At 36.4% G+C, this 12,651-nt stretch overlaps 6 protein-coding genes across 7 annotated transcripts; 2 read left to right on the forward strand and 4 right to left on the reverse strand.

The window, feature by feature from the left end:
* Positions 1–2: 2 nt before the first annotated feature.
* On the reverse strand, positions 3–1,626 carry LOC129573614 (peroxiredoxin-5, mitochondrial). Its single transcript, XM_055454434.1, has 4 exons — positions 1,328–1,626; positions 914–1,048; positions 520–643; positions 3–437 (listed from the first exon to the last, which is right to left on the reverse strand). Exons 1-4 carry the CDS (start codon positions 1,448–1,450, stop codon positions 235–237), a joined length of 585 nt encoding a protein of 194 aa, XP_055310409.1. The 5' UTR covers positions 1,451–1,626; the 3' UTR covers positions 3–234.
* Positions 1,627–2,026: 400 nt separating this feature from the next.
* On the reverse strand, positions 2,027–3,075 carry LOC129573574 (DNA polymerase zeta subunit 2). Its single transcript, XM_055454291.1, has 3 exons — positions 2,936–3,075; positions 2,350–2,867; positions 2,027–2,236 (listed from the first exon to the last, which is right to left on the reverse strand). Exons 1-3 carry the CDS (start codon positions 2,952–2,954, stop codon positions 2,114–2,116), a joined length of 660 nt encoding a protein of 219 aa, XP_055310266.1. The 5' UTR covers positions 2,955–3,075; the 3' UTR covers positions 2,027–2,113.
* On the forward strand, positions 3,060–3,874 carry LOC129573671 (probable trafficking protein particle complex subunit 2). The gene is made up of 3 exons (XM_055454575.1): positions 3,060–3,292; positions 3,377–3,439; positions 3,521–3,874. The coding sequence occupies exons 1-3, from the start codon at positions 3,206–3,208 to the stop codon at positions 3,788–3,790; spliced, it is 420 nt and encodes a 139-aa protein (XP_055310550.1). The 5' UTR covers positions 3,060–3,205; the 3' UTR covers positions 3,791–3,874.
* Positions 3,427–6,474, reverse strand: LOC129573061 (protein arginine N-methyltransferase 5-like). 2 transcript variants are annotated; one of them, XM_055453364.1, is made up of 5 exons: positions 5,644–6,474; positions 5,192–5,478; positions 4,964–5,114; positions 4,738–4,897; positions 3,427–4,664 (listed from the first exon to the last, which is right to left on the reverse strand). In XM_055453364.1, the coding sequence occupies exons 1-5, from the start codon at positions 6,211–6,213 to the stop codon at positions 3,931–3,933; spliced, it is 1,902 nt and encodes a 633-aa protein (XP_055309339.1). In that variant the 5' UTR covers positions 6,214–6,474; the 3' UTR covers positions 3,427–3,930. The 2 variants fall into 2 exon arrangements, with proteins under 2 accessions (XP_055309339.1, XP_055309255.1); XM_055453280.1 differs by having other exon boundaries at positions 4,723–4,897; positions 5,644–6,356.
* A 63-nt stretch (positions 6,475–6,537) lies between these two features.
* Positions 6,538–9,555, reverse strand: LOC129573158 (microprocessor complex subunit DGCR8). Its single transcript, XM_055453483.1, has 6 exons — positions 8,685–9,555; positions 8,468–8,599; positions 8,258–8,400; positions 7,760–8,169; positions 6,966–7,671; positions 6,538–6,862 (listed from the first exon to the last, which is right to left on the reverse strand). The coding sequence occupies exons 1-6, from the start codon at positions 8,878–8,880 to the stop codon at positions 6,578–6,580; spliced, it is 1,872 nt and encodes a 623-aa protein (XP_055309458.1). The 5' UTR covers positions 8,881–9,555; the 3' UTR covers positions 6,538–6,577.
* Positions 9,556–9,678: 123 nt separating this feature from the next.
* LOC129573370 (putative uncharacterized protein DDB_G0267716) lies at positions 9,679–11,778 on the forward strand. The gene is made up of 7 exons (XM_055453862.1): positions 9,679–9,826; positions 9,916–10,526; positions 10,612–10,644; positions 10,710–10,859; positions 10,945–11,037; positions 11,132–11,176; positions 11,237–11,778. The coding sequence occupies exons 1-7, from the start codon at positions 9,824–9,826 to the stop codon at positions 11,649–11,651; spliced, it is 1,350 nt and encodes a 449-aa protein (XP_055309837.1). The 5' UTR covers positions 9,679–9,823; the 3' UTR covers positions 11,652–11,778.
* The last annotated feature ends 873 nt before the right edge of the window (positions 11,779–12,651 follow it).

The raw sequence follows: 12,651 nt of genomic DNA on the forward strand, positions 1-12,651 counted from the left end.
GGTTTTCCAATTAAATGCATGCGTGTTTATTTGATATACACAAATACAAAAGACTGACTAAAAAATATGGGAGTACAGGTAAGGCCAGAAGAGAATTACTTTCGAAAAGAAGCCAATTGTATTGGTTTTGATATAGTTTTGTTGACTATCCCAACATTCTGATAGGGTCAGTTCATAGCTTCGTGTTTTTTTTATTTGGTTATTTTTGGTGCTATTGTTGTGTTGGCGGTGTGTTCAATTGAGCTTAAGACGATCAGCCAATGAGCAAGAGAGACCAGTGTTATCTGGTTCAACGTTCAATTCGGCAACAACACCGTTGTCTACAACCATCGAATAGCGTTTCGAACGAAGTCCACCCAATGGCGGCAGGTCAACACTCAAATCCACTGCTTTTGTGAATGCTGCACTTGGATCGGCCAACATGCGAACTTTACCAGCTGATTGAAGTAAAGAGAAAAAGAACAAGAAAAGCACAGAGTTAGCATGAGAAATTATTCATGCTTCAATCAATTAACTCACCTGTATTTTGCTCTTTTCCCCATGCTGACATTACGAATGCATCGTTTACCGAAACGCAAACAATTTCATCGATATCGCTCGATTTAATCGATTCGGCCTTTTCAACATAGCCTGGCAAATGGGTCTGTAATAAAGTGGAAATTCTTTGAATAATTGATAAAAATTGAAAAAAAAAATATCTTGTACATTCCCGACAAAGAAAAAAAAACATGACAAACAAAATCGATGTACTTTCCATACAGTATAACCTATTTATTTTTAGGTTAACTTTAACATTTCTTCTCTTTACTTGAAAAAAAAAAAACATCAAGTAAATGCGCACAAACAAGCTGGATGTCAATAAAAGCGATTGTCGTTCTTTTTTCTGCAACGCAATACACCAATTTTTACTTACCTTTGAACAACCTGGAGTAAAGGCTCCTGGCACAGCAAACAAAACGACTTTCTTGTTGGCACACAAATCAGCGATATTTACTTTGTTTGCCGGTGAATCTTCAAATAAATCAACACTTGGGATCTTGTCACCAACCTAGAAATGTCAAATTATATGTTATCTTATCGATAGCAACTCTAAACTTGTATAAAAATGATAGATTACGTAATTTAATTGTATGTTTCAATGTCAAAAGTTCTACACAAAATTGAATTGGACACATTTTGGACGAAATGGATTTTTGCCCAAAAAAAAAAAATGTGCCTACGTTAAAACGCATCCAAAATTTTGCGACTCAATTGTGTAAATATTTCAACGCAAAAAAGATTAGCAACAAAAATGTAATCAAATTGAAATACATAACGAAAAACTTACTTTAATTTGAACCATTTTTGTAGTTGTAATAAATCGCTGGTTATTTTGAAATGCAATAAATTGTGTGGTTTTCTTCAGCACGCTGTTGCTCGTACGAATGGCGAACATGGACAATGGAAGCATTGCTCGACACAACTTTTTTTTATACAAATGGTTTTGTTATAACGAGTAAAAAGAAGAATGTCTTATGGCTGTTGTAGTTTTCAAGTGTTTTTTTTTCCACTTGATATTCGTGTATTTAGCTTTCCGTGCTGCTCTGTCCTGTTTCGTACAAAGGTAAATGCGATATGGTAGTTCGCAATACAAGTGCTGCGTATGTAGTCGTGTATTTTGACAGTCGGTTTGTTCACTGTGTACAACTCGTTGTTCATTTGAACTACGGCGCCTGAATTTGAATACTGTGTGTTTGTTTGTGTGTGCGATGGTGAAGTATTAATTTAAAAGTTTGTATTGTAGTTAACACAGTATATAAAGTGTGCTGTTCAACATTTCCGCGCGTGAGAGTGTTTAACGCACCGTAACATCATGGGACTGAAAGAGTAAAATGCAAGTGACTTCGTTGTATAAATGAAATTTGCATATTTAACATTCGGTTGACATGCAAATTCCATATGATGGCAATGTTAAAATGAAGCCTTTGTAAATGCTCAACAGCTCAACTGTCGACGTTCATTTGCTTTCTTAATGGAATACAAACAATTTTATTGTTTATATTTCAGAGTTATGACAAGTTTTATTTATCCAAGTTCTTAAGAAACAAGAAAAACGCGCTTATATATACATGAATCATGATTTTTTCGATGTTAGCAGCAACAGACTGAATGGGTTGACCTGAAGAACGGGATTCATTTGCCAAGGTGTGCTAACATTTTCATTGTATTTGTCGCGTGCCACAACCCAGGGAAAACTCTATAAAATTACAAATATTCATTACCGTTAAGCAAGTAGAAGGCAAGGTGAAAATGAACACGAGACAATGAATATAATAATAAGAACATTCTGTTTCAATAACTATCAATTACCTCTGATTTTGAATTTTCCTTGTTCACGATATCAACGTAAGACGATTCGGTGGTTTCGAGTTGAATGCGAAAACCGCAACAGTCGGTGTTCAAACGTTTCAAATTCTTGGCCGTTTGTTCAAGTTGAATAAGTCCACGACGCAGCTCCTCTTCAAACTGTATGATGTACAAATCGATGTCTAATTCTTTTTTGTCCTCATTTTCGTCTTGTTCCACTCGAAAGATGTATCTTTCAATGACTTCTTCATCGTCTGGTGTTCCGAAAAGGTCGATTTCCCTTTCGAAAATGATCAATTCGACCTGGAACAATTTATTGGCCGCTTTTAGCTCTTGAGCCATTTTCAATATATTCAACAAATATTGGCTCAACGGTGGAAAAATTGAAATATACGCAGCTGTACTGTACACACGACGCCGCGTGAATATTGCAGCCGGGTACACTTCGCGCACATACAAAATCGAATTGATGTACACTTCAAGCATTTCCAAGAACAAATCATTCTCCAATTTGATTTTATCTGCAATAAATCCAATCTGAGGCTCTAATTTCAACTCTATTTGGAAGATTGAAAGAATAAATACTTACCCAGTGGTCGATTGGCCATTTTTATAGTCACTTTGTTCTTCTATCGGTTCTCAGAAACAAAATTTTTTTAATTTCAAAACATACAACGCGTATTGCAAAACCATCTGGCGGTTTAGTTTGAGTGTTGTCTACTGTTTACATCCGAACTGTCAACTGAAATGTCAAACACGCAGCCACAAGAGAAACGTCAAACGAATATACCACATAAACAAGAAATAGGTGTTTTTCGTAAATAAAGAAGATTTCTCATCAAAAAAATTAGCTAAAATCATGGCAACAAGTTATTATTTTGCTATCGTTGGCCAACACGATAATCCAATTTTCGAAACTGAATTCACCAGCAGCAAAGAGCCAAAGGTAAAATTTGATAATTGTGTCAACTCTTTATGACCGATGAGTCTTGGGTAAATTTTCATGTCTATTTGTTGATATTACCTATAGAAAGACGACCATCGCCACCTGAATCAATTTATAGCACATGCCGCACTCGATTTAGTTGATGAGGTACTATTTATTTGCTTTTCTTCTTCATAATCTCTGTCGAAATATAACATTTTCATAAATGTCTTTTCTCTTTCAAATCAGCACAAATGGAAAACGAATAACATGTATTTGAAGTCGATCGACAAATTCAATCAATGGTTTGTGTCAGCATTTGTAACCGCTAGTCAGATTCGATTCATCATTGTCCATGACAATCGAAATGATGAGGGAATAAAGAACTTCTTCAACGATGTGTACGAAGTGTATCTGAAACATTCGCTGAATCCATTTTATACACAGAATACTGCGATCAAATCGCCGCAATTCGAACGCAAGGTTCAGACGTACGGCAAAAAATATTTGATTTCTTAATATAAATAGGAAAATTGTAAATGGTCGAACTCGGAATGAGCTCTGAAATTCCACTAAATTAAGGCTTAAATAATGTGAATAAAATAGAGAAAAAAAAATTAAACAAAAATGTGTAATGTTTGAATTGATGTTGCGATGGTTTACGAATGACGTAGAGTATATGAGTCGCCTTTTAAATTCTGGAACGATGTTGGAATGGGTGCCATGGTGTGCCATTCATACCAACATTCCTGTTTATCGGCATTGATATGCAGCCAAAAGGCAGTTTTCAGTTTTTCCTGTGCACTCAACGTCTGGGGACATTTCAATGGGAAATACGCCATTGGGATACAGCCGATGTTGTGATTATTGAACATGGTTCGATTGTTCAATGTTACGTCTTTGTACATTACGGCTTGAAAATAGCCAGCAAAACCTGTGACTACCGCTTCACGATCTAAAACGAATTCCGAACGCTTCGTGCGACTGTCAGTTGTAACACGAATACTTCGATCATTGTACGAACATTGGTATTTGAATGAAAACAACTCATGCGCATCGGCACACTCATAAAAATTTCGAGTATACAGCGGGCATACGATTTGTGCTCGTATTTCATAACTTTGTAATTCATGCGCGGAGTTTCTGTGATTGAATTTCAATGCACCCTCATGTAGCGTAGAATAGGCCAGCGCACATGTTATCGGCACAATGGAGATGCTTGATTGACCGGGTATGAAAATCGCATCTGGTCGAATGTATTCGTGAACTCGATTAAAATTGAATTGCAAGCATTGACTCTCATAAATCGCTCTCGAAGTGATCGAAACAACAATATCCATCTCAGCGAAATACTCTTCGGCATTTGCATCAGCCAAAATGGTAATTTTTGTATCTGTGAACATGAGAAATTCGTTATTTTATGAGAGAAAAATCTATTTGATTCGAAATACCCATGGACATCTTACTTCGGTCGGCATACAAATGTTCGATGGCTTCCTTTATCGAAATTCGTGCACAGGGATCTTCATCAAAGACAAACACTTCGACGGTTTTCGAATTGTCAATGATGGCCATCACTGGTTCAAGCAATTTCCACCCATTAGCACCACAAATCATCAAACGGACCTAGTCAGAGTAATGTAAAAAATGGTAGAAATCAGCACCAATCATAGAATTGATTAAAATAAGAACCTTGTCGTTTATTTGAAGTCGATCTTCAATTGCCAAGCGAATCGCTTTGGCATAAACATTGTGCATCTTTTCATGATACTTGGCGCACTTGTTGATGTGGTCATCTGGTGTCAATGGCAATTTCAAGCCGAATCCACTGAAATAATTGCATCTACGGAAAGAACACATGAACTTTATAAAGTAATAAACACAGTATCTATTGCTGGAACAGTCATCAGTTGAACATACTCATGTTTAACACCATTGAAACGATTCACCGCCAGAGCACTACGAAGGATTTTCGGGTAGTTATCAATCCAAGGATCATCATACGTGCAACGAACAGCAAAACTGGCACTGGTATGATTCCAAAATTCCTGACACACATATCGATAGCATTCCTTCAAGCTGATTTGATTATTGTTGTTTGACAGCTCAAACATGTTCGATGGAATGATTATCAATTCAACTGGTTCCGCAAACCATCGCCGCAATTCACACTCGTTTGGCATGGTCGGAGTCAACTCCAAAGCGATCTTTGCAATAAATAGATTAAGAAAATTTGAATGTCCATTCAACGCAATTTTCGAATCTAAATGAAAGAAATGCGCCTTAAAACGCGTATATTGTTGATGATGATCAATGACAGATGAAACACCATTTTCCGTCTGTGTGCCTATTCCTTTCAAACTCGAAATTACCTTGAAGTATTTATCAAAATCGATGGACAGACGGAATTTGTTCCACCGTTGCCATACCATTGTGCTGGCCTGTGACTGCTTGATCGTTTTTTCGTCTTTGCTATAGTTTTGCGTAAAGAATGATTTGTCGACGATTGTCATTTCGGCCAGTACACAGCCTCCTTGGTCGAATTTTTCCAGCAATTGTCGTGCCATATTGAACGACTCGTCGTTATACAACGTGATAGTGACACACACAATGCTGTCCAAATGCTTGGCCCAATTAATTTCCTCATTCAAATTGCGTATCGATTGTTTTTGAACGTGTTTACACCGTGATTCACAATCACCAAATTCGCCAACTTTTAGAATGGTGTTTCTGCGCCATTCTTCACCGCTCAGCAATAGATCCGATCGTGTGAATGGTTTAATTTTGTTTCCATTTTTATCGTTACCACGTTGTCCAGACTGTGGAGTTGCTACACGTAGCACAATTCGATCGTATGTTGTCTTTTTTCCCATGTTGATTGCTTTCTGAATGTCGGGCACATTGTCAAGATAAAGACAAATCAATGGTTCGCTTCGAAACATTTTCGATGTGTCTCCAAAATCAATCACCAACAGAAACGGTGTTTGCTGTTTGATATCTACCAATTTACTGCGACGCAAAAACTGATGTGTTTGACAGCAACACACATTTTAATTTTGGCAATGGATAAATTACCGTTAACACTCGGCCTTGTGAGCTACATTTGAGTTCCACTTGTCACACAGAGTGCGGTGTTAAAACAAAGCAACGTCATTTTTTGACATTTGAAAGGTTCTCTCCCTCTTTGTCTCCCTCTTTATTTTCTTTTTCGTACAATTTCGGTCAAAATCAATGGAAACGAAGGATCGAAACAAAACGAAAAATCATATAAAAAATAAACATGAACTATTCAAATTGTATTTCCGTTTACAATTCTACGTTGTTTAAATTGGAACAAGATGCAAGTGGCAAATTTATTTCAGCTGGTGCCCATTTTCCGATTGGTTGAACGGCCGCTTGACGTTCCATCAGCTTCGTCATTTCTAGTTTTAATTTGTCCAAAATGGCATAGTTTGGTTGATTTATGGCAGCTTTGCTCTGTAACACGGTAATTTCTTGTTCCTCTTGCTTTTTCTCTTTGAAACTCTTCACCGAATGATTACCATAGAGACGAAGCAATGATCCCCAGGTTTTTATGTGTGGATGAAGTATCTGTGGTAATGGAATTTGGGTTTTAGTATTTGATTTCAAATGTATTTTAAGAGAATTATTCGAAAGGCATTCAAAATGACAAGGCAATCTTTCTGAAACATACTTGTAAAATGGCTTGAGAGGCGATTTGTTTGCCTTCACGTTTGTTGCGACAAATCACCGTTTTCTTGTGTTTTCCCACAGTCATGGTGAACTCGTTCAGCTTATGTCGCCCGGTATTGACTTGATAATCAATTTTAATATCGCCCAGACCAAAATTACGTTGAAGACAAGTCGTTAGAATGGCATGCGGTGTCGGTTCAGTGGTTTTATTACAGAATTCCGTCACACGTGGATCCTCAATTCGTATTTCATCAAATACAGACAAATCTTTGTACGGTTGCATTCCATTGTTATTCGTATTTGATTTTTCGGCAGTAATTTTATCACGCATTTCAGGTATCAAAATCTCTAGCGTCTCTCGAGCCGCTTCGGCTTTCGCCTGCTTTTTACTTGTTCCAAACCCAGTGCCATATTTCAAATCATTGATTGACACCGTTGCAGCGTATGGAGTGGCTGCATTTTCCAATTCCTTAAACTCATATGTGGGCTGCTTCTTCAGTGCATGCTGCACATACTCGTGCAGTATACAAATGTAGCTCTTTCCATTCGGATTCATGATGTACTGTTTCTTGGCACGGCTGTCCTTTTCAGCGTCATTCGCAATGATTGGAAATGTTATCAATTTGGTGCCATCGGGAAGAGTTGGTCGCTGCAAATTCTTTATATTCTTTTTGTGCTTTGTGAACTTTCGACGAGCTGACCACGATCTGAAATGAATACAATGTGAATTAAAATGAAAAGAATGAGAAAAATAAAATTTCGAAGTTTCAATTTGGAATGACGCGAAATACTCACGTAAATCGCATCACACGAATATTTTTGAATATAAACAAATTCTTGCAGTAGTCATTGATTTGTTGAACGGTGAGCGATTGCTCTTTGAGATTTTCTTTAACCGTTTCAATTTTGGCATTGCTGAATGCGCCAAATACACGTGGCTTTTTGGCTGGCGGAGGTTTGTCATCACAATCATCTTTGTTCGTTTCGTTTGGTGTCGTTGTCGCTTCATCGTTCTCATGCGAATTATCACCATTAGCAAATGGGCAATCTGATGCGGACTTTGATTCTTCGGCAGTCTTCTGAACCTGTTCTTCATTCGTTACTTCAGAATTTTCATTTTCAACGCTTTCTTTCAGTTTTTTCTCTTCTTCGAGCGCCCGCCTGTAGCTTAAACATGGAATCGCACTCACAGGAATTTGATGTTTCTGGAAAAAGCATAAATCATGAAGAAGAATCGTTAGTGTATTGTAAGAAAAAGATTTAAAATAATTTTACCAATGGAAAATAACATACCCGAAGACTGCCTGGTCCAAGAAAGTATGGACGAGACACTGAACAAACTCTGGATGCTTTGTGCATATAAATGGGAAGCCCACTATTGTGAGTCACTGCAAGCCATCCTTCTGGCAAAACCTCGAAATGATTTCTACCCTTTTCTGAATCGACAATATCGCATAAATATTAATCGGATGTGAGTCTTCTTGAACGTAGTTTTGTGTATACCTTCTAGAACTAGCTTGGACTTTTCTTCATAATTATGCATTTTCTTGCTTTCGCGCAAATCATCGGGCAGGCCTTCGTCCAGCAAATTGTCAATGTCGATCTCCTCAACATCAGAATCGCTTGAATCGAGTTCTGTGAATAGTCAAATTCTATTAGACAGTGTTTACTCAGTAATTGGATGAAAATAAAAAACAATCTAAAATCATGTTTTTTTTACCCTTTTGCTCGTTATCACCATTTTCAGAGCCACTGTCATCTCCTTGTACCTCGTCAAGAACGTCGAATTGTCTCAAATGATTGTCGGCAGCATCATTATTATGGTCGTCTGCGGAGTTATTCATCTCGTCTTGGGCCTCCTCACTATTTTGAGAGCTATTTACACAGGCGTCACCTTCCATACTCACTATTTTCATATGGTTTCTTTTTTCGTTATGCAATGAGGATAATTAAGTCGTTGAATAGCAACGAAATTTCACAAATGACCGTATAAATTGCTTCGAATAGCTTCAAATGACGATGAGATTTTTTACAAATAACCAATGCGTATCAGAACCAATTTTTTTTTATAACAGCGATGATTGTTGTATAGAAGAAATTGTCAGTGGTCGTGTAAGGCCAACAATTTCCCTATGTAATTGGCCTCTTATATCATTGGTCGCAAGCAAAAAATCATTAAATACTCTTGATTCAGTTTGATTTCGAAAGCTATTGTCTTATTGATTTTTTCTGTCTTTTTTTCTTTTCCAAGCTGTGTGATGTTGAACGATGAACAGAAACCCCAAACAATAAACTCTTTGCATTCAAAAATTTACACACAGAAGAGTTCAATGAAGAGGCTGTTCAATTAACACAGTGTCTTTAATTCGCACAAAATTTACAATCCGAATGAAATGAAAATATGCAATATGTTCAACTACTCAAAAATGTGATTCTATCATGTCTAGCTGTCAACAGTGCACCAACAAAACTCTTTGTATCGCATTACTGCAGTAATACGGCGAATTCAAACCGAAACGCGTCTTTCGTACGAGTGACAATGGCAACACTATTCGTATTTACGCATTTGTTTTTTTTTCAAAATTCTTCATCTGTAATGTAATATTGTACGGGATTGTTGAAAAATTCGAGGATTCAGTGTTTTACGACATAAAATTAGAGATTGTTGGAAAGAAACAAAAATATTTCATTCAATTTTCATCGGAACGTTATTTTTATATGAAAACACATTGTTTAGTTAGTGTTACTTACCAAATACGTTGAATGTCACCAAATCAACCGAGTGCTCGTGTACTGAATCGTCTGTGCTCAACATAAGAACTGTTCTTATTCCATGCGTTTTTTTTATATCAAATAATAATGGTAAGGAAACATTCTATACTTTTGAATATGTTCAAGTCTACTTTATCTCAACGAAGTAAAGAGGTTATTCTGTTTGTGTGTTTTTCCAGAGTTTTCCGTTTCAGAATGTGGAGTGGGGGGCACAATGTGATGGTACAGCCGTTATAGGCAATTTTACGAATATTGACCCGAGTGCAATCATAAAATTCAATGCACAAATTGGTGATTTCGTATCTATCGGTTGGTCTTCTTCAATTGGAGAATACACTCATGTCGGCAACTATACTAATATCGCTGAGTACTGTACTATCGCAAATGTCGTAACCATTTCAAATTTTGTAAACATTGGTACTGGCACTACAATCGGACCTGGCTGTGTTCTCTCTGAATTCGCAAATACGGGGCACAGTGTACGAATCGGGAACGGAGTAAAAGTGAATAAACATGCATCCATTTCAAACGGAGCCGAAATTCAAACCGATAGTCTTATTGATGAATTTTCTTCGATTGGTTCCGATGCCAAAATCGGACCGAAAGTCTATATTGGTAAATTTGCATCGATCTCAGCGAATGCGATCGTTAATGAACTGGCAATCGTTCACAAATTCGTTGAAATACCGAATGGATATATGATTAAAAACAACGAAATCGTAATACGAACACCATCAACCTATGAACTGTATCAGAAATGCGCAGCGACCGGAAGCATCTCAGATGCACAGTAAGATACAATCAAGCTTTTTCATCCCCTACACTTTGATTTATTTTTCAATGTATTTTTAATAAATGTTTTGCATTTATTCCAGAGTTCAAATTGCAAGTGATAAGAGTGCTATGCCGTAAGTCAATAGATTCATTTGAATATGTCAGTGTATTTTACTTATTATGTCCATTAAATTTTTAGTTCGGCTCAATTCAATGCAATGTTGCGCGGCTTGTTGTATGCTCAGATCAATGATGTGACAGTGGAATGTGAACAAGGAAATATGATAACAAATCTGGACTTATCTGCAATCAAAAGCTTGTATTTGATTCAACGTTACGGCTTAGAACGGTAATTTATAGTGAACCATATATGATACATCCACATTTGAATGACATTATTCAGTTGAATATATTTTCAAATTCCGATTCTTCAGTTTCAAAGAAACGCAGCAAATAGTACAGCAGTCGTTGAACGGCATGGCGAATGTTCAAATGAATAACGAGGACGTTTACATTAATGGATTTAGGTAAACATTGTTGTTCTCCGTGTTTTTTTTCCTTTTTCAAAACTAGAAAATGATTTTTTCCATCTGTTTTCTTTCTTTTTTTGAATATGTAAAGAATCGAGTCGGATTATCACTTTGGACTAACTTCAAGAGACACTATGTAAGTAATTTGAAATAACCACACGTTTTATTTGATATGACTATGCGATATATTCCTTAGATTGGAGCGTGACGTGAAGACCAAGTTCATTCAGTTACTAGCAATTGAAGAAGAAGCTGAACGGGAAAACCGCGTTGAAGATCAAACCTTCTGCTCGGTTACTATGGAAATAATAAACGGACAACGAGAAGTAATGGTCGCAAAACGAAGCGGTCAACAGAATTTCGGCAACAATTACATTATTTCCAACAACGTGCAATCAACTGATTTTGATAATTCAGGAAATAATTCTAATTGGAATGATGACTTTATGGGCGGTAATTTCAATTTCAATAGTAACTTAGGGACAAATACTGGGTATAATTTCAATTATATTAGTTTCGGAAATCTTATGAATAACTTTTCTAACGGTCTCAATGAAGCTATGAACCATCTAAATAACAACCTTAATAACAATAATCGTTGGTGGAATTAATTCTTTGATCAACGAGCCCCTTTGTTGAAGCCTCGGTTAAAAGGAGATCAAATGAAACAACGTGTATCGAATTAATACCAAATCAATGGAAATGTGAAATTTTTAAAATAAAAAGAGTACAAACTAATCACTATTGTTATTCATTTTAAAAGTATCTTGAAAATTAGGCAATAACACCTTTTTGGCAATAACAAACGGTGTTTTCTTCAACTTTTATTATTGGAAACACTTGAATTGATCGAATTCATCATTTCGTTTGCGTTTTTCCGTTTCATTTAGTTTTTTGATCATCTGTTTATTTTTGGTTATTAAGAATGGTATCAAGTTGAAATAATTAAATATGCAAATTTTACCACAGTTGAACGAAAAAAAGCAGGTGCGAATCGATAACAAGGTTATGAAAGACGTTGCAAGTACGTGAAATGTATTTACATGAAACGAATACTGTAACCTAAGAAATTTTCCATTTTTAAGAGCATTTTTCTTCATTTTAATTTTAATTTTCATTTGAAAACTTTAAATTAAGAAGATATTGTTGCATTATAATCTCGATTCTCGATGGATACCTCAACAAACAGAATTTTTTTTTAAAAAAAACTCCCGAACTAGCTCTCCTACCTGCTTAAACTTGGCAAATCAATCGATATTGTGTTTTGAAAGCAATATCAGTCATGGAACATATATACATACACGAAGGGCATGTATCAATAACGAATAATAGTTATAAACACACGTGTGCAAGGGGGGGGGGGGTGTATTCCGGTTTTACCCCCCTCGAGGATTCCAAAATGTGGACCCCCCAGCGAGTTGGGAAAATTTGACACTAGATATAATCGATTTTCAGAAGTGAGGACCTTTTTTTTTTTTAGTCCTCACTTTTTTCGGAGACTGGTTTTACACTAGATAGAATCGATTTCCAAAAGTGAGGACCTTTTTTTAGGTCTTCATTTTTTTTCACACCCATTTATAAATTTGCAGACCCCCCCTGGCAAAATCATTT

Source organism: Sitodiplosis mosellana, unplaced genomic scaffold (assembly GCF_009176505.1).
Source record: "Sitodiplosis mosellana isolate CC-2019 unplaced genomic scaffold, AAFC_SMos_1.0 Smas_scaffold_1, whole genome shotgun sequence".
NCBI lineage: Eukaryota > Metazoa > Arthropoda > Insecta > Diptera > Cecidomyiidae > Sitodiplosis > Sitodiplosis mosellana.

What these genes read in the sequence shown, in the direction of transcription:
- LOC129573614 (XM_055454434.1), bottom strand. Translation starts at nt 1,450, where the DNA reads ATGCTTCCATTGTCCATGTTCGCCATTCGTACGAGCAACAGCGTGCTG. An exon ending in CAAAAATGGTTCAAATTAAA is followed by an intron (nt 1,049 to 1,327) that starts GTAAGTTTTTCG and finishes TGACATTTCTAG; the next exon opens with GTTGGTGACAAGATCCCAAG. An exon ending in GGGAAAAGAGCAAAATACAG is followed by an intron (nt 438 to 519) that starts GTGAGTTAATTG and finishes TACTTCAATCAG; the next exon opens with CTGGTAAAGTTCGCATGTTG.
- LOC129573574 (XM_055454291.1), bottom strand. An exon ending in AGGAAAATTCAAAATCAGAG is followed by an intron (nt 2,237 to 2,349) that starts GTAATTGATAGT and finishes GTAATTTTATAG; the next exon opens with AGTTTTCCCTGGGTTGTGGC.
- LOC129573671 (XM_055454575.1), top strand. Translation starts at nt 3,206, where the DNA reads ATGGCAACAAGTTATTATTTTGCTATCGTTGGCCAACACGATAATCCA. An exon ending in CCAGCAGCAAAGAGCCAAAG is followed by an intron (nt 3,293 to 3,376) that starts GTAAAATTTGAT and finishes TATTACCTATAG; the next exon opens with AAAGACGACCATCGCCACCT. An exon ending in CACTCGATTTAGTTGATGAG is followed by an intron (nt 3,440 to 3,520) that starts GTACTATTTATT and finishes CTTTCAAATCAG; the next exon opens with CACAAATGGAAAACGAATAA.
- LOC129573061 (XM_055453280.1), bottom strand. Translation starts at nt 6,213, where the DNA reads ATGTTTCGAAGCGAACCATTGATTTGTCTTTATCTTGACAATGTGCCC. An exon ending in TTCAATGGTGTTAAACATGA is followed by an intron (nt 5,115 to 5,191) that starts GTATGTTCAACT and finishes TTCTTTCCGTAG; the next exon opens with ATGCAATTATTTCAGTGGAT. An exon ending in CCGAAGTAAGATGTCCATGG is followed by an intron (nt 4,665 to 4,722) that starts GTATTTCGAATC and finishes TCATGTTCACAG; the next exon opens with ATACAAAAATTACCATTTTG.
- LOC129573158 (XM_055453483.1), bottom strand. Translation starts at nt 8,880, where the DNA reads ATGAAAATAGTGAGTATGGAAGGTGACGCCTGTGTAAATAGCTCTCAA. An exon ending in TTGGACCAGGCAGTCTTCGG is followed by an intron (nt 8,170 to 8,257) that starts GTATGTTATTTT and finishes TGCTTTTTCCAG; the next exon opens with AAACATCAAATTCCTGTGAG. An exon ending in CCTCTCAAGCCATTTTACAA is followed by an intron (nt 6,863 to 6,965) that starts GTATGTTTCAGA and finishes CCATTACCACAG; the next exon opens with ATACTTCATCCACACATAAA.
- LOC129573370 (XM_055453862.1), top strand. An exon ending in AGTGATAAGAGTGCTATGCC is followed by an intron (nt 10,645 to 10,709) that starts GTAAGTCAATAG and finishes TTAAATTTTTAG; the next exon opens with TTCGGCTCAATTCAATGCAA. An exon ending in GTTTACATTAATGGATTTAG is followed by an intron (nt 11,038 to 11,131) that starts GTAAACATTGTT and finishes GAATATGTAAAG; the next exon opens with AATCGAGTCGGATTATCACT.